At 42.1% G+C, this 19,474-nt stretch overlaps 1 protein-coding gene across 1 annotated transcript in view; it reads left to right on the top strand.

Moving 5' to 3' along the window:
* The window catches only part of NFATC1 (nuclear factor of activated T cells 1), a 120,148-nt gene that overhangs the window by 15,470 nt on the left and 85,204 nt on the right, over positions 1 to 19,474 (top strand). The window contains 1 exon segment of the mRNA XM_050708932.1: positions 3,955 to 4,114. Coding sequence (XP_050564889.1) covers positions 3,955 to 4,114 — 160 coding nt within the window.

The following is a 19,474-nucleotide window of genomic DNA, read 5'->3' as shown; positions in this document are numbered from 1 at the left end:
CTACCCGTGTTAACTCACAGGTAAAATATAAAGCACATGTATTTCTCAGACCACAAGCCAGTGGGTGGACTTACAGGGAGCCTTGTTGTTTTCTTACTCTTCTAAAAAACACCCTAGGATCTTCGACAATCATCCACTTTTCACGTGAGATGTGTAATAAGTAATAAATTATAACCATATTTGCATTTGGTGCAGGGTTGGAACAGGGGCAAGCTTAGCAGCCTGGTAAAAGCCTCAGCAGCCCTGTGGTTTCTCAAGTTTACGCTTTTCTTTCTGAAGGAACACGCCCTCTTAGTAAAAATAAGGTTAGTGGAGGAGGCTCAGCCGCACTCCTAAGCCGCTTGCTTTACTTCAGGTGTTGAAACACACTTATCACTCTGCTCTGTGGGGCAGCAGCTTTTGCCACTGTCACGCAGCTATCTTTGGTAGATGACTCCACGCTGTGATACTTGGCAAAGCAGAACGGTTTGTCCCCGTATGAGACCAGCAGTTGTTCTGACACCTTTTGCACAACAGCCTAGTTAAGGACAAAAATGCTTGCAAATCTTTTTCAAGTGGCCTTTGGCATCTAGTAGCTTATGCAGAGAAAGGCAACTTCATTCCTGAATGCATAATAATCTTGTGAAAATGGGGCTTAAACACCTTTGCAAAGTTTAATAGAAGTTTTTTGGCTTTGTTTCCTCCCTGTCTATATTCCAGTGTGCTGCTTAATATCTTTTCTTTTTTTCCCTGTAACTTGATAAATCTTTCTGCTAAAGGCAGAAGTCAGCCAGACTGGATAATCTGTTTTTGATTTAATCATATTGTGTATCTGGTGTATGCAAAATAAATCACTATTCATCTGTTTTGTAATCTGATTTATGTAGGACATAGTTACATTGAGTGAGTTTTCTACAGTCTACCAGTTTTTGTGAACCTGCCTTGAAATAACCATCCCTCATTATAGCATTTTGAATGAATACAGTGGAATTTATTACAGTGTAGAAAGGAGCAGGACAGATTTGCAGTTGGTAGAAAATTCAGTCTGAGGGAAATGCACTAATGTATATATGATATGAAGACTGTGCGAAGATCTTTTCCTTCTCCCTCCCTCCCCTTCCTAGTGGAGCAGCAGCTCATCTGCCCTCCACGTGATGCTCACTAGTTGGGGTAGTTTTCAAATTGATAAGATTTGTTTGCGGCAACCAGATTTTGTTTTACCCCTACACTATTTGCTTGGCGGCTTTTTCCTTTAACCATGTTTAGCTGCAGGAAATTAAGTGCATGGTGAAGATAACCTAACATAGGAAATAGCTCTGACAGCCCCAACCCGTGACACCATTAAATGCATCACTCCGCTTCCTTTATCAGGAAAACTGTCATTAATTGTCAATTTATAGTTGAGCAGGTGGTATTTTGGAATTTTGATGATAGATTGCAGACTAACAACAAACTGTATTTTATTTTCAGGTTTTATTTGAGAATATGAATTTTACAGCTTTATTATACTGACATTTTCAGGTGCTGGTTTGAAAGTGTTTATTTTAATTTTTAAGAGATTTAATTAGTTATGGAACTATTACTTTGTTCCATATAACTTAAAAAATATCTCTCTTCACTCGAGGACTATGTGCTGCCAGTTAGAGTAGTCCATTCTAATTTAATATTAATTTTTTTAACAATGTGATAGATATTGTGTCCTCAGAAAAAAAATATATATATTCATCAAGTGAGAATTTACTTAAAAACAGAAACATCTGTTTAAAAATGTGTGCTGATCATCACCAGAAGAGGCACAGCTGTTTTTGCTGTGCTTTGTCATTCATCATTAGTCAAATATGGTTTGTCCTTTTTATTTTTTTTTAGAATTTTTCAGACTAAAGAATGTGCACCTAATGCACTAGGCGAAGAAAAGTGGCTTTCATGCAATAGCCAATTGTCTACAGTTTTTAGGTTGCTCTTGGGTCTTTTGGTATGTGTCTAATAGCTGAAGAGTGTGCAAGAGGTGCTAATACCTCCTCTTCAGTATACCATTTGGTTGCCCCCAAAGGCTGCAGTAGTACGTATGTAGTCCATGGCTATGAAATAATGTCCGTATCAGCTGGGTTTAAGCAGCCACCATTTATAAAATTATAAATGTGCTACAGAAACCCAGGGAGCCATGTTGGTGCAGTGTTTTTATCGTCAGGTGCCCTGTCCATAGCATGGTTTTAAATTTTGTTGCAGAAATGGGTAATTTCTGTAGTGCAAGTAGTGCTTGTCCATAGGCACTCAAGTCACTCAAACTGGCAAATTTATAGGCAGTGAAGAAGGATAATGTAGAGAAACTTGACGCCATGTGAAGTCCCATGAGTGTACGTACATGCACATTGTGCACTAGCAGATTCAAGTGAAATATGCTGGTGATAAAGTACTGGATAAACATTAAAAATAAAATTAAATGAAAGCATGTGGTATTACACCCCAGCCTGAGAAGACTCGTGCACTTTCTAGCCTCCTTTGTATGGTTGTGGTGCTACTTATAGTGGTGGATACGAGTGGTTAAAGTCTCTGGCCCTCAGTGGGAGGTAGTGGGGATGCTTTGGGGGATATGAACACTGTAATGCCCATGGAGCCACCACCAGCATGCTGGAGTGGTGCTGTGTGGAGTGCTCAGCTTTCAGCTGAATGCATGCTTGTCATAAATGCACCCAGTGCAGTAAATTCCAGACAGACCGCCTCCACTCGGCCTCCAGCAGGAGCTGTGCAGCCCCTGAACCTGCTCACCTGCCCTCTGTTGTGTCTGGGCCCCTTGCCATGGCTGGCAGTGCCATCCAGCCCGGGCCACGGAGCAGTGCCATGCCCACCACTGTGGTCACCCTGCTGTCCTGTGCGGGGGTCATCCTGCATCCAGGGGCAACAGGGGGGCTGAGGACAGCTGTCCCGCATGATGATCCTCTTCTCCAGGCTGATGAAGGCTGATGAAAGAGCTGCAGCTATGCCAATTAACTACTTGCAATGGCTATTGAAGGGCACCCTGGTTAGGAGAATTTACCAAAAGAAGAAATACATGCTGGGCATAAAATTAGTGTTTTCATTATGAAGCTTTTTGAGCCAATTTTAAAGTCAATAAATTTGTATCAGGCCTAACACTGTTTCAAAAATATTTGTTCGTTTCTTTTCTTTTTTATTTTCCCCGGAGCACCAGCTTGGCTTTTCTTACAGATGAGCTCTCCTGACAGTGTTTTCAAGAGTGGTTTTACTCTGGAAGTGGGTTTCTAAGAATGGCACTTCCCCACCATTTCATACTGTCAGGCCTGCTTACTTTTGTGATAGTAATGAGTCCTTAATAGTTCAGTAATTGCTGAGTCAATACAGAGCCGGAAGAGTGAGCTGGATTTTCTTCTGGCTTGTGCGTCATCCTTGGTAGGATTTGTAACCAAGTTTTGACTTCAGATCTTGCTTTCTTGTGTTGTGTGAACCAGGGAGAGACCAGCTTCACTTCGAGACTCTGTGACTTGTTTGTATGTTTGGAAGAAAGCTGGGAAATGGCTTTTTTGTTCTTTACACCTAAAAAGGATTTGTTGAAATCCATTAGATTCATTAAATGTGTAACTTCTCCAGAGCTGGCTTGGCATGCTCCTTCACAACAGAAATACTCTCCCTGAAATTCCTCTGCATCTTTCCGCCTACCTTTGTGCTTTTGATTCAATAATCAATATATTAAGATGTTTGTAAGCAGCATCTTAACGTTTTTCCATTTTGTTTACAAATTGGATAGCATCTGGGCCATCAAATACACTCAATCTTCATAAAATAACCATTACCTTCTAAATTACTTATGTCGTGGCATTATCTATATTGATGAAATTTTAAATGTAAGATGGTGAAGGATGAACTGTGAAACATGGTCTCTAAAGTAATAGTGCTGGATGCTTGTGGTTTGTGATAGTGTACTTGATGTTAATTTTTAATATATTTTCCTTTCCATTATAGCCCATCCCTGCCTGCCCTTGATTGGCAGCTGCCGTCTCATTCGGGACCTTATGAACTGCGTATTGAAGTGCAGCCGAAATCCCACCACCGAGCTCATTACGAGACAGAAGGCAGCCGAGGGGCTGTGAAGGCATCTGCTGGGGGCCACCCAATTGTGCAGGTACCAAAACGTGTAATGGGAGCACACAGAGGTTGTTGGTCTTGGCACTCTGTGGCCATATCTTCTCCAAACCTGGAAAGCGATGGGAGGTTTTTCATGTCCTCAAAGGTTACTGCATGCAAGTATGCCTGTGCAGTACATTTTTTTTAAAACTTGGTGGACCAAGCCTTTATTACAAATATGGCAACACTACCCATTTGCTCTCTTCTTTTCCTTCTCCTGACTGTTCTCTCAGCAGTTCTATCAATGTGAATACGGCACAAATGCATATCTGCTTTGTCCGTGCGTCAGTGTACAGCTTAGGAAATGCTTAGCTGCAATACCGTGACCATGGACCTGTCTGTGAAGTCACATTCCAGACATGAAGTTTATACTGAAATCAGCTGGGGACGTGTCTCAGTACATTTAGTCCTTAACTTGTGGTTGGATCTAATCAAAGCTGTGAACACATGTTGGAGGGCAGAGCCGTAGTGGTAATGTGGAACTATGTCGCTGGTTTAGATATTGCAGTGAATGCTGTGCAAAGTGAGGCTTCTTGATTTTTTTTTCTGTTTAGTTCCTTAAGCCTTTCTAGACACTTTGGAAAGTATCTGGGGTCTGAGTCTAGTTTCATGAATTCCAACAAACTCTTCAGTTCTGTATATAAAGCATATAATTTAATAACACTGCAAACTGACCCTTAATTAATTTATAGGACTAGTGTCACTCATTTTTAAAGGATTTTTCTTAGGAGCAGGAAGAACAAGATTTAGTTTTTGTTTGTTTTGTTTTGTTTTTTAAAAAAAAGTAACGGGAGAGAGCCAGCTGTCCATGTCCCTCGATGGTGGCTTCTTCCTCACCCCAAAGTTAGTGTCAGCACATTCTGCCTGGGCTGTGACCTTCTGTGCAGCAGACCCCAGGTATTTCCACTTCCCTCCCGCAGCAGACCCCACAGGTGTCAGGGCACCATCCGTGGGAGCGAGGCATGAGCTGCCTCTGTGGTTGGGATACTTGGGTTCATGCCACAAACCTTTCTGTAGGAAGAGTGGTGTTTTGAAAGGCTGGGGTAGCTCAAGGCGGTGTGCAGACCACACGTGCAGAGTGCGTTTGTTTGTCTGCCTGAAAACCCTGCTAGCAAACACGTAGCTCGGAGGAATGATGCCAGTTTGAAACGACGTTCAGCAGGGAATGCCGTTACAGATTTTGTGTACTGGTGCAACAGCTAAAAAGGGAAAGTGAGGGAGAGTTGTCAGTGGCAAATGGAGTTTGCTCTTTATCTCTGCCAAAACTCATCAGTGACATGGGATTACAGAAGCGATCTGCTGAAAGACTGAAGGTTTTAGCAGAACACTTATGAATGATATTAAAGAGGGGGTTGTGGCCATGCACTTGACGACAATTAATAGCTACTCTGTTTGTGGCTTGATGCAAGGAAACGTAAACGGGGAGGCATCAATTCACAGTGGCCTGCCTGACATTTAAAGTTTCCTACGTGCTTTTTGGAAAGACTGAATGTGATGCCAACATTTAATTGGACTAAATGTGTCCAGACGTTTCCCCTGTCATCCCCCGTCCCAGCCTGTAGGGAGTGAGTGTGCTACTTCCACAAACACAAACACTGTCAGAAGAGAGGAAAGGAGAGGAAGCTGCAGAAGGGCATTAGAGGAAAGGCAGGAAGCAGTCAGTCCTAGCCATGTCAATTGACTCTACCGGTTTAATAAAAATTAATGTATTTTCCTGTACATTTACTACAACCTGAACATGCTTTTGTCCAAAAAGAACAGAAAAAGAGGGCCAGAGAAAGCTTCTCCATATTAATATCATCATCCCAGCCAGAGTTATCTGTTTGAGGAAATACTTAAAAGCTTCTGACTTAGACCAGAGCTGGATGGATGAATGTCAAAAAAGAAAATACTTATATAAAATATATAAATATATATAAAATACTATAATTATTAATATAAAATATATACGTATATAAAATAAATAAAGGAGGAGGTAATCTAGGGAGTAACTTCTGATAATTCTGCAACTGACAAAAGCTGTAAAAAGCAGCTCTGAATCAATGTATTTCCAGGTGTTGCAGATGGTTGGGTCAAGGGGTTGGCTCAATCCACTGTCATACAAAGAGGATCCCAAACCTCCAAGTTAATACCTATGTGTAAGCTCAAGCAGTATCTTCAGGTGTGAGATTTTAGATCAAACTTTTTCCTTGAGTATTTCCCAGTGTTTTCCATTGTGTTGACTCAATGAAACCCTTCATAAAACTCCTCTGACCTCTCACAGTATCCATTTGTGTTATTTCCTCCCTTCTACCCTTGCAGCCAGTCAGGTCTTTCCCTGTGTTGGTGCTCTGGGGGGAGCTTGCTTAAATTCTGCCTTTTTCAAAGGTCTTCCCCCTTTCTTTCAACATAAGGAAAATGCAGAAGAGGTGTTTTCCTGCCTTCTCCATTTGAAGCCCCCCCACCCTTGGATCCTGCTTTCCAGACAGAAGATTTTCTCACACTCATACCTCCACATATCTCTGGGGCATGCTGAGACAGAGAAGGAGAAAATCTAAAAAGCATTTGCTGCTTGTGGCATGGTGCCCCAGCAAAAACTACACACCGATTGTCAGGAGGTTGCTTTCTCTGCAGCTGGAGCGTGTTTTATAGGCGGTAGCTCCCTTGCTGCTGCTCTGTCTCTTCCTTGAGGAGTTGGAAGAGCCCAGGAGTAGAAGGTGTCTGAGGCAAGGATGAGAAGATCAGCAGTGTAGGAGGGTGGGCATCTCTTGTGGGTATGACATTAAGTCTGGGGTTGGAAACCACTTTTTAACTTGGCTTTAACAGCTCCTCCAGGCTTATGACTTTTTTATGGCAGCATGGTCTTGCCCCAACCTGCTGCAGGGAGGTGACACTTGCTTCTTACCATCTGTCCATCAGTTGCCTGGGGCTTGCTTATTGGGGACACCTGTGGGCTGCCTCCCAGCCTGTTTCATGCCAGCAGGATTTCCTTTGAATATCCTTCTGTGGGATGGCTGCACCCTCCCTTCTGTGTTTAGGAGTGTAAAGTTGCTCATGAGGGTTTTTGATGAGTCCTGTAACAAAATATTCGTCTCTCATATGTTTTTCGCTTGCCTCTGTGGATGTTTGGATTCTGTGGCAGCCCTGAGATATCTCTGTTCTTGATTGCTAAATGTTTTGAGAGTGTGGTGAGCCGGCACACCTAGGGAGCTAAAAATGCTGCAGAGCATTGGCAAACGAGAGGTGCCGGGGAGCGGTGCTGGTGAGCTCACGGCTGGCACTGGCTTTTATTCGCTGGCTCGTGGAAGTATTTTGCTGGCTATAATTGCCTCTGATGATTTCAGACTGGGGTACTCTCCCCTCTGAGTCAGAGCTGAGCTGGTGCCCCAGCTGGCCATAAGCATCAGGAAACTGCATGCAGTGCCAGGTGAGGCTGACGCCTGGGGCTCAGACCATGCTGGGGAATGAAATCAGGCCTGCTAGCATCGTGCTGGCACCGGAGCATGTGCAGCAATACATGGTTGGGATGAGGATTGCTCTGAATGGAGTGGGATGCAGTGAATGGGTAGTACAGGAAACCCACAAAGAGAAAAGTTAAATAGCTAGAGTTGTACTTTAAGTGAGGTGAGCTTAAGTCAAGGGGTTTACATCCAGAACATCCTAAAAATTTCCTCCATTTCAATCTATCTCACGTTGTTCATTTTAAAAGTGGCTATGAGTGGTTGCATAAGGTAGGGGTTATGGTCCAGCCAAGGATGGCTCTGTTTCAGCTGCTGGTAAGCGATCTGCAAGTAAAAGTTTGGGGTCTCGGGGGAATGATGGCACCAGATTATAAATATAGGGTCTATAGTTATTCTAATTAATAACTCATCTTTGGAATAAGTTAAGTACTTTGGCTGCTTGAGATGGAATTTTTACAGGCAGGGCGTGGTGTATCTGTGAGATAAAATCCAAGTACTCAAGCATGTTTAATTAAAGCATTTGAATTACTCCCATAGAAGACTGGACTAAAGGGTGAAAGAAAATACTCACTTGCACAGAATAATCAAGTAAGCATATTTAAAAGTCATGATTATGATTTAATTTTTTGACATAAAATATGCCAGGAGTTTTCTCCAAGATCAGCTTCAACATGAGGTAGATAAATCAGTTAGAAAAAGGGAAGAAAATAAGGATTTTTGTTTGGTTTGGCGTTTGTTTGTTTTTTGTTATCTAGGTAACCCACCATTGGCCCAGATTTGTGTTCTTCTTGAAAAAGTTAATATTGAAGATACAGTGAATGCGCTCTTGCCTTTCACTGTATCACATGCTTTGCAATGAGATGGTATAGGCTGTGTATATACGTATGTCTTGTGTGCTCCAATAAAGAATTTGATCTGAGCTTGTGAACAGATGATAAGCCTGAACTCCCTCATTTTATAGGCAAAACAAAAGATTTGCCTACTGATTTACACAGTCTGTGTCAGGAGACCTGTACAAAACAGCTGGATTGTCTCATTTCTCAAGAAGATCTCCATTAGGTGCTTTGGGTGCAATTTTCAAGGGCCCTGAGGCATACATTGGGATTTTTGTATCCACTGATATCTAACAGGTATTTAACTCTTAGCAAAAGCAATCACTCACTTGTTTTTTCTGTACATCTCCACATCACCACGATTAGGCACCAGCATGGCTCAGTCCTATTCGTGCACCCCTGTAACACGTGGAATATGTTATTGTTTGCTTCACTTGAGTCAGTTGGTTTCGTTGCTTTTGGATACTGGGCTGAAGTAGTCAGAGTCCAGGCATTGGCCACCGCTGGTACCTAAATCCTTTCAGCTTCAGACTCAAGAGCTATGAATACCTTTTGTGAACCCCCTAGGGAATATCAAACCATTGTAACTTCAGGGGGCAGCAGTCAGTCCAGAATGCAAACGCATTCAAATTGGGATGTTAGGGTTGAACTTCACAGTCTCATATAGCACTTCTCATGCACACTGCTTCACAAATAATTGACAACATGAGGTAATAGAGCTGCACAGTTATACCAGCAATATGGGGAGAAGGGAGAAATTCAGAGCTTAAGGAAAAGACAGGAAAGAGGTGTTCACAACTGATGACAGGAAGGAGATGAAGGGATAAGGAACTCGAGAGAAAGGCCCTTCCAGGCAGAGCAGGGCAAGTCCTTCACAGCAATGCTGTGACGATGTGCAGCAAGAGCAAGCTTGTGGTTAATTTTTAAGCACATAGTATGGGAGGTCTCGTATACCTGGAGTGCGTGTGCAAATACTTTTCTTGGTAGGGAACCCTGAGTCCTGTGAGTTTGTGATAAAAGACAGGGTTGCCACCGTTGCTGGGTGAGTCAGGGGAGCCTGAGGAAGAAGCAGTGTGTCCAGCTCATGGCTATCTGACACCTGACCAAGAGGACTAGATGTGGAAAAATTCATGTTAATCATTTTCCCCTTACCACTCTTAATCTGTCAGAGCAGAAAAGGGACCATGTTCATGTTAGTAAGCAATGATTCAATTTACCGTGCCACAGTGGACTTCCTCTCTGTGCTTTTTTTGGCTTCTTTATAGAAGACAGCATCACCCTTTTATCCAGATGGAAATATAATGCTTTTGTATGGTGAGAATATAAAGACACTAGCAAGCACCTGTTAGCCAGGTTGCAATTAATAGCACAAAGCCATGCAACCATACAACGAACCAGACAGGGAGCCTACATTTCATAGCCTGATTTTAGACAGCCGGTACTTCTTAAGAATAAATCTAAGCTGAATGACTTTCTCACTTCTTGGATGTGTATAGTTAAAACTAACCTCAAACTAGCAGACAGATAATCAAAACTGAAAAGCAGAGTGATTTGACAGATGTTTTAAGGCTGCTATTACTTCTATAAATCCAATGAATGGAAGAAAGCCCGTTGAAAGTTTTTTATCACGGCTTTTTGTCATTAGAAGATCTTATTTTGGGAAGGGGGGAGTTTCTCTTTTTCAGTATTTCGTATAAAGTTGGTCCCACAGAGTAACTCCTCAAGAACAGCCATATAGGTAGCCTATATGGCTGTCTAGGAAGGGCCAAGTCCAAGGAGCCACTCTGGGAAGTGTGTTTCTGTCAGCCAGCGAGGTTTTCATGACCCTGAAAATGCAACTTCAGCTCTGATTTATGAGTGGTCCTGGGGACAGGCCTCTGCTGTTTGGAGCAACAGCCCTTTCCAAGTGAAAAACTAAACTTCCAGCAGTCAGCACTCAAGGGGATGCACTCTGCACTCCTTTAGAAACGATACCTCGCCCACGCTCAGCCTGACTGACACTGCAGAACATGTCCCGTCTGTTAGGACAACAAGATATTTAATCAGGCTTTCCAGCCGTTAGGATTCAGCACAGCTTCCTAGGTTTGCCTTCATTTCAGCCTCACTGACCATTCCTCTGGAAGGAGGATGGTATCATATCCCAGCTTCCCTCATTCTTGGACTCTCCCAGTTTCCTTTCTGCCTCATCTTTTGCGACAAGGAGTTTGGTGGCATTGCTCTTGCTCCATCGTCTAGCTGTCCTCTGGCAGTGACTGATAAAATGCAAACCATGCCGTTGTTCTTCCATGGTACCTCTTTTACACAGCTGAGTGGATATTTTCCATCACGGTTAGACTTAGCAAGGAGGCAGAGGAGTTATCTTTAACTCCACACAGAGCCATCACAGAACCATCCTTTCTGCTCCCCTTGTCTGGCTGGTTTTGGTGACGAGCTGCACACACCCCCTAAATGTTTAGAAAGAATGTGATAGAAGTCTTTGTAAGGCCAAGGAAAATGGGAACATTAAAATAGTAGTCTTTCTTTTCTTAAGCCTCATTCAGGTCTCATGCTGCATCGTTTCACTTAGTGAATTGATCGCAGTGTGCAGGAGTTTTTTCTGAATGTTTTCTGAAAGGGTGATTCATCATTATTTTGGAAGTGTACCTCAAAAAAGTGTATTGCTGCTCTCCAGGGAGGAATCAGGACTCATCCTTGACTGAGTGCTGTGCTTTTCTTGTTCTTTCTTTCCACCCCTTTTTCTCACCTACTTAATATTGCATCACCTCTGCTAAAAGTTGCAAATGCCATGTCTCTTGCTCTGTCTCTGAATTTTCTTTCTAGAAGTTGCCATTTCCATTTCTCCCAAGCGTTCTGGTCTAAAGCAAAATGTAAAAAATAAAAATTAAAAAAAATCTGCCCCCTACCCCTCCCTGTTTTTTCTACCTAAGGAAACGAAGTGCAAGTGTTTTGTCAGCCTGGTAGTATCTGCCAGTGGGTGATGTTCAATGAAGATGGAAACAAAAAAAAAAGTGAATATAATCAGTGGTTGACACAGGCAATTTCTTTGCAGCAGTACACTAGGAAAGTACCTGCACAAGCTGCAGCAGCTGGGCTAAGGCATTTGTCGTACTGCTGGTGAAACTGCTGCAAGTTCCCTTGCAGAGCTACGTGTTCCCAGTTCCTTTCTTTGTGCTCACTGTTGAGATGTGCTAGAGACAGGAACCTCTACTGTGATCTGTTCTTTTTAATATTTCCTTTTAAAAAAGTATTAGAAAGAAATGGTTCATCTTAAATTATACAAGAAGAGAAAAATAGCAGCCAGTGAAATTCTTGAGGGTTGTGGCGCATTTGAAAGCTTCAAATATGGTTATAATATAAAAACAAAATTAGCCATTGCTTAATTCATGCTCTAATAGATCTTTGTCTTTTGGGAACATTATTCAAATGCCTGAGCTATTCATGTTAACAAATGGTCCCTGCATCTGCATAGTGATTACTCTCTCACAAGGACAATTGGTGTTTTTTGTTGTTTTCCTTTTTTTTTTTTCCCTAGTAAATTTGTGGTAGTAGGCACCCTTCCACTGAAAATGCATGTGTCAGGGTGAGCACATAGAAGTGATAAGAGTTACAAAATTAGGAAAGACTTCTCTGAGCTTTAGTAGTTCTTGTCCTAATTTACCAGAGTCTGAGAAGGAGCTGCAAACGTATCTGGTTAGCCAGAAGAGGTTATCAGTAGTGCTACAAGTAGGTACCTGCTTTTCTGAGGAAGAATACAACATGGGTAGACCTTTTAATTGCCTCAAATTACCAGACCTCAAATTACCAAACAAACAAAAATATTCAGAGCAGTATTGGGGCACTCCTGCTAAGTGCCCCACACTAAGCATAGTGTACTTAATTCAAGCATATGCTTAGGAGTTGCTAAACTTAGTTAATTCGGCTGCTTTTAAGAAAATACAAATGTGAATGGGTAAGAGGTTGAGGACTGGGTTTAAAGTGATTTTATAGGGAGGTTCAGCAGATACCTCAGGCGCTGGTCTGGGCATAAGCCAGAGTTACTACTTGACTCAGTTGACTGCAGTTTTGGTTACAATTTAGAAGCTCTACACCAATGTTACCAAGCAGCAAATCTGCTCCAGACTTGTCAGATTTTTGCACGTGTACATGGGCCCAAAAGCTGAAATGAAACACAGTTAAAATTAAAATGCAGCCTTACCAAAAGCCAGATGCTTCATTATGGGCTGTACTAACCTACCTGCCAAATGCTGCTAACCTGCATGAGGCAAGTGATTAATTTTTTTACAAGTCTGCTTCAGCAACTAGACATCTGTCCTCTGTTCCTGAAAGTAATATCTCAGGGCAAATGATTTTTTTTTCCCTTCTTAGTACTCCAAATTACATAAAACTTACATCACAAAAATTATATTGTGTGCACTCTGTATGAAGATACACTGAGGCCAGTTCATATTTCAGATCACTTTCACACCAATGTAAGTCCACTGGAATAATCTCTGGTCTATAGTTTTTATTTTTTGTATGTGAGAAGAGTAAAATCACATCTGTATTATACTTGGTAATGTGGAATGTCAGTATATGTGGTTATAATATAGATTTTCCATTTTAATCAGTCATTGTTCCAACTAACAGACTGAATCAGTGGAAAATATGGTGTCAAATTACTCAGTTGCTCTCTAGAAGTACGTTGCAGCTTTCATTATGAGCAGGGGTTTATCTCTCCTTTCCCCGTGAAGAATAGCTTGAGAGATCTTCTTTGATACGTGCCTTGAAAGAGAGATGATCCATTACACTGCCTGCTATATAAATACACATAAGTAAAGTATGTTGCATGCTGTCCGTGCAGCAAAATCTAATAAACTTTCTCCTCCCTCCACATGTTTAAGAAATAATTTAGCAGGAGTTGCATTTTTTTCACTGAAACAATTGAAACACACTAGTGATCAATTTACTCGCACATGGTAAAAATAATACAGGTTGCAGACAGATTTGTAATATGCTTTTTTAACACCTGTTTTTAATGTTTCAATACCCAGTAAAACTGAGGAACTCCTGCTTTTGGTTTGCATGCAGACATTATGTACACTAGGGTTTAAAAGTCTACTGCATAGGTTTCAAGTAGAGCCCCATTAAAAGCACAACACTTAGAGACGCAGCACTGCTACGTTCTGGGGAGTTCCTCTGCAATTCAGTTACATACACCAAAGTCCCCGTCAACAAGTTTTGCTCTTTGTGGCATTGATAACATGGTGTTACCACCAAATGCTAATCCCACTGATGTCAAGAGCAAAATTCCTGTTGGCCTTGCCAGAAAGTGTCTGAGACCCTTGCCACTTGAAGTCTTATTTGTGCAAAAATATTGATGGTACAATTCTGTGTAACATAAGAGAAAAAAATGTAAGAGGGTTTGAGCAAAGTGATCTTTTTGTTACAGTGCAGCAAAGCACATAAGTACATCCTGAAATTTTAATAAAGTGGGATTAAATGTTTAACATGAGCTTAACAAGTTTTCTACCAAATGTGTATGCACTGATAAAGTGGCACTTAATTGTGTTGTTTAATGTCACTCAGGTTATTCAGCTGCAAAATACGGATTAAGACACTTTCACTGCCTTGCACAAGAGCTACAAAAGAGTGTCACACATGAGCATGTGCAACTGCCAACTACCCGAAAATGGCACGAAAAAGGGGAGCAAGCCGCAGAATCTGTGCTGTGCTCTTGCAGACCTCCTTGCCAGTTTTCAGGAGACCAATTACATTTTCCTTCTTAAAAATCTGATGTACTTCGGACACTAGTTGCAGGTTTCCCCCCCTATGTGTTCCTGTTTCCTTCTGCTGTTTTTCAGTTGAATACTCCTTTTCCTCTGTCTCTGTCCTCAGTCCCTTTGATTTTGGGATCAACTAAAGATGATCTTTTAAAGATGATCTTTTTTTTTTTCATCTTTTCATTCTGCTGCCATTATGCTGACTTTCTCACATGCCTCTCAACATCTAATTTGTGCATGAAGTCTCTGCATCTTTGAAGCTTTTACTTGGGTGTCTTGATAGCAATTCAGGCATGATGACAAAACCAAACTTCTTATCTCTCACAAAATCTTCCCATTACTTTCCTTTGTCTTTGGGCAAACTGCACCTTTCTTCATGTCATAAAAGTCTGTGATTTACATCAGTCACTGAAGTTTGCTATATTTAGCTGATTTCTGTCCCTATACTTGCATCAAAATAGCAATATCAGCATATCATACGTGTTCTGCATAAAGCATGGGTTTTCCGTCTTTGCTGTGCATAATTAGCTGCACATTCCTGTCCTCTTGGCTGTCTGCCCATGCAAGGACAGTGGCTAGTGTTTGGGAAGCCCACAGCATATTGTGGCTGTGCAAACAGATAAATAAATAAAAGGAGGTGGGTTGGAAGAGGGATCGCGTTTCATTTCTGCAGAGTTGCACAAAACTGAGCCGTACATGAAACCCTAACCCAGCTTAGAGGCAAAGAGTTTGTCTGGAGTTTTCATTCCCATCTCAGTGTGTTCATCTGAGGCCACAGCTTGGTTTAGCACCTTCACAAGAAAGACCTGAGCCCGAGATGGTTGCAGCATGTCAGGATTAGAAGGCTTGAGCAGAGCTACGTGGAAGAGCTTGTGCAGTGGCTGCCCATGCTTGCCTTGGGCCAGGTCTGCCAGCTCCACAGCTCTCCTGCACGTGCGCACGGATACGTAAATGTTTGGCTTATGAGCACGGTGGGGATGGGAGTTGTGTTTTGGATGAGACCAAAGGGCTGCATGCACCATCAGAGTGCTGGAGGGAGTGGGGTGAGGGACAGGGTGCTGCGTGGGTACTGCACGCCCTGTGCTGGGTGCAGTGGGCAGCACCAGGGCCAGTGGGGAGCTGCAGCAGCCCGAGCCACCCCCCTCCCTGCAGATCCCAGCCTGGCATGTTGTTGTTATGATTGCTATGGGAATAATTTCAATATGTTTTGCAGTTCTGGGATGCTGTGTCTTGCATTGTTTGGCTTGAAAGCTGCTTGACTGGTTTTAGAGGGTGGCTGTACATGCACAAACATCAGCAAGATTTTTTTCTTGGTGGAGAGTAGGAGATTCACAGCATGTTTTTAATTAGAATTGCTCATTTAGTGTTTCACTGCAGTGTGTTCTTTAGTTGAAAGATAATTTAATTTTCTTTGTTTTGGAAGATTTTCGTGCTTGTCTGTGTGAAATGTCTTTATTTACTGTGCCTCATTGTGCTTTGCGCATAGCTTTGATTGTGAGTAGAGTCAAAAACAAAAACTTCCCTGGGCTGTATTATTCTCCACCTGCTGTGGCTTTTAATACAGTTTCACTGCTATATATGTACTAAGTGCCTGCATTTCTAGAACAAAAACACCAGAGAAAAATGGTAGATCATGCAAGGTTAGATTTAGCTGTAAAACTCTCATTGACCTGAGGAGGAATAGCATGTCTAAAGTCTGTGAAGTGCTGAAGAAGGGTAGCTGGTAGGGGTCAGCTTAGTTTTTTCACCTTGGATAAGTCCCCAGAAGATCACATTTCTTGGGGGGGGGGGGGGGGGGGGGGGGGAAGGCAAACAGCAAAAAATCCTGCCACTCTTTGCAGAACTCTCTGTTAAGATCTTGTACCTCCTATGCTACAGAGGAGTTTCATTTGGTTGAAAGAGAGTACAACACCACTTGGTCATTTTTATACGTGTAACGATATTTAGATAGTATCTGTCATCCTGGACTTCCTTATATGCTACATCAAATATGTAAATCTCTCCTGTTATATGCAGGAAATCATTAAATGGCATGGAATGGGCTTTTTTTTTTTTAATTTTGTGGATGGCATTTATTTATCGATAATTCTTAATAATCCTGCAAATTTTTTCCAAGTGGCTTTAAAATTAATATTCAGCCTCGTCTCTTGTAATAACGTTTTCATTATATGGGCCTTATGTGTTGTAGGACTTATTCTGAAATAATATAATATTCCTGAATATAGAATAAAATACAGTTACTGAATATAGGTTATAGAGTATTACTAAATATAAAATGGCAGATAGTAGTAGAATTTTACACAAACTCCACCCATCGCTGCAAATAAGAGCTGCCAGGGACAAACAAATTTAGACCACAACTTGCAGACACATGTGCTAGCATCTAGGTACACAAGTAATCTCAAGCACATGTCCTGAACACATCAAAGCCTCATTTTCTAATCCTTCCCGGTTGTGAGGAAAACCTTAAAATATGTGAACTGACATAGCTCCGCTGCCAGCTCAAGAGCAGTAGTTGAAATGGAGGCACGTTTGAGAGGTTTCGCAAACAGGAAAACAACACACTGGTGGTGCTGACAGTAAGCTATGGTTCTGCAGTTTTGTTAGTGTAAATGAAGCCCCTGAAGCTCTCAGTTGACTGGATTTTGCATATGTGTTTGCTCTAATCACAGGGCAGCATTAACCTAGAATCCCAGTGGTTAACAGCAGATGTTTTGGGGGGAATCATCTAACAGGTAAAAGAATTCTTCTGTTCCTCCAGTCTTGAGTACAATGAAATAAACTAAAATATGATAACATTTGGCCTTTAGCCTCCCCTCTCTCCAATTATTAGCAAATTTTTTTTCCCCTTTTGTATAAGAAAGATATGTAATGTAAGTTTGAAGTTAATACAAAAATGAACACTAGCAGGAATACTGCTGGGGATTGCCCTTTTTACTATGGTTTTAACGTGCAGTCCAATTTTAAAACAACAGCTAAAAAAGCCACGCAAAATGTACCTGAAGCTCCTCCAGAACTTCCAGTGTGCTCCAGAGGCAGTATCTGGAGTGTTGCTGGGACCAGTGGGGTCTTTAAAATAGGAATGATGTTGGAAGGAGAGAGTATCCAGCAGACCTGTGAAAAGTGACAGAAAGGGATGACAAGCAAAGGGCATAGGGTGATATGACAGGGAAAGAATCAAAGAATCATCAGAAAAAAGACTGAAGCAGGGACACCCCTAGTACTTGCATGTACTCAAGGAGGTGCCTACAAGGCACCAGTACGGTAAAATCCCCCAGGCTCTTTCTAGGAGCTCAACAAGCAGTGGTGCTTCTCGACAGTGCCTGTATACTAATGCACACAGTATGGGGAATAAACATGATGAGTTAGAGGTGTGTGTACAGTTGAAGGGATACAGTATTTATTGTTGGGGTCATGGAGACATGGCAGGATGGCTCCCATTACTTGATTGATTATTGCAGCTGGTAGAAGTGTCCTAAGGCTGCAGGAAAGCACTTGATCGGTCACTCCTATCTTCAAACAGGGGGGATCTCATTAATGTATAAATCCCTGAAGGGAGGATGCAAAGAGGATGGAGCTAGGCTCTTTTCATTGGTGCCCAGTTCCAGGTCAAGAGGCAGTGGGCACAACCTGAAGCACAGGGGATGCTGTTTGAACATCAGGAAGCACTTCTTTACTGTGCAGGTGACTGGCCGCTGGAACTGGTATCCCAGATCAGTTGCAGACTCTCCCTCCTTTAAGATATTCAGAGGCTGTCTGGAAGTGGTCCTGCCTGAGCAAGGGGGTTGGACCAGAGGGCCTCCAGATGTCCTTCCCAATCTCAACCATTCTGTGATTCAGGTTGATGGACTTGTACCCGCATTGTGAAAAGTTACTGGTGACTGCCCAAAATGCATGGCAATGAAGTGCAAAGCGTTATGTCTGTAGCAGACTATGCCACTGTGGGGATATTCTCGAAGAAGCTCTGTTGCATGTCTCTTTGGGTTAGGTGTAACGTGCCTTTCTTGCAGTACTGCCCTGGTTTTGTGAGACTCATGCTTTGAACTGTGTCCTGGGTCAGTTGCAGGGGCAACTCTTCGTTTTGGGTTTATTTGGCTAAGTGTAGATGTCTGCAAGTGAGCTAATTGCCTTGTTTTTTCTCTGTCATCAGGGGAAAGCTTGTCATTACAGAGTGTAGGGAGCTATTAATTTTATTCTGGTGTGAGCATCTGAAGTAGTTCAGGTAAGTCACACCTTCAGAGTGCAAATTTCACTTTGAGGGCTGTGAAGGCAGTCAAGGCAGTCATTGTGGTTGTTCAGCCTGTAGATGTTGAAGTTTGAGGGCATGAATCACTTGACTGTTCCATGTTTCTTTTTGGCTTGATGTGTTAGGCATAATTGGGTATCACTGGGCCTAGCAGGCTTTAAGATCTTACCGGTTATCCAGGACCAAGAGTTATTTCTTAGCTGAGGTATCCAGGTACGTCTTGAGTATGATGGGAGGAATAGTGGCTTTTAAGACTTTGGTGTTTCTGTCTCAGGCCTGGAACTTAACCCATGCTGGAGCCACATGTTTGATGTCAATGTACTAATCTAAATGCTGTTCTGTTTGGGGTATAAAAGCACAGGTGTTGGTCACTGACACTCATCATTACCCCCGTTGAAGGAGACTGTTACCGTCAGCACCCTCTTCCAATCCCAGTTGTGTGATCACATCCTGCTACACCAATTGCAGCAAGGTGTCATGCATTTAAGCAGCAAATAATCTCCTCTGTAAAGCTTTTATTGGCAGGTTCTGTCGTTGATATTTGCAACATTTCATTTAGATTTCTTACTGAGCTTTAAACATTAGCTGGTCAGTATTTGGGTGAAATTCTTTGCAAATAGCCAAATAATGCTACTCAACATGACTATTTAATTTGATTGCTTGAAAATTGTCCATGTGTCTCGACAAAGTTTGTCTTAAGACACTTTCATACCCACTTAATTTGCTCACTGTTGGAGATCACAGGTCTTTCAGTTCATTTTAGCCCTTGTGGTCTGTTGGGCAATGCTGTTCATGTTGTGCTTGTTAGTTAGACAATCTGGTCTGCTACATCCATTTTTAAATTCTGTTTCTATCAAAATTGAAAGGCCGAAAGGCTAAATTCTTTCTGTTAAAGGTGCAAATATCACAGTCAGTTTTTTTGTTTTGTTTTGTTTTGTAAAACAGGTGATATCACTGTTGCTCTCAAACAACTCACAGTGTAGAATCCAATCTCTCAGAATTTTTCACAGTTTAATCAGACTGTCTTGGAGGCCAAGGCCTTGAGGTTAAGCTATAACATATACCTGGCCTATTTTTATT

Source organism: Cygnus atratus, chromosome 2, assembly GCF_013377495.2.
Source record: "Cygnus atratus isolate AKBS03 ecotype Queensland, Australia chromosome 2, CAtr_DNAZoo_HiC_assembly, whole genome shotgun sequence".
Taxonomy (NCBI): domain Eukaryota; kingdom Metazoa; phylum Chordata; class Aves; order Anseriformes; family Anatidae; genus Cygnus; species Cygnus atratus.
This window is presented reverse-complemented; position numbering and strand designations above follow the sequence as displayed.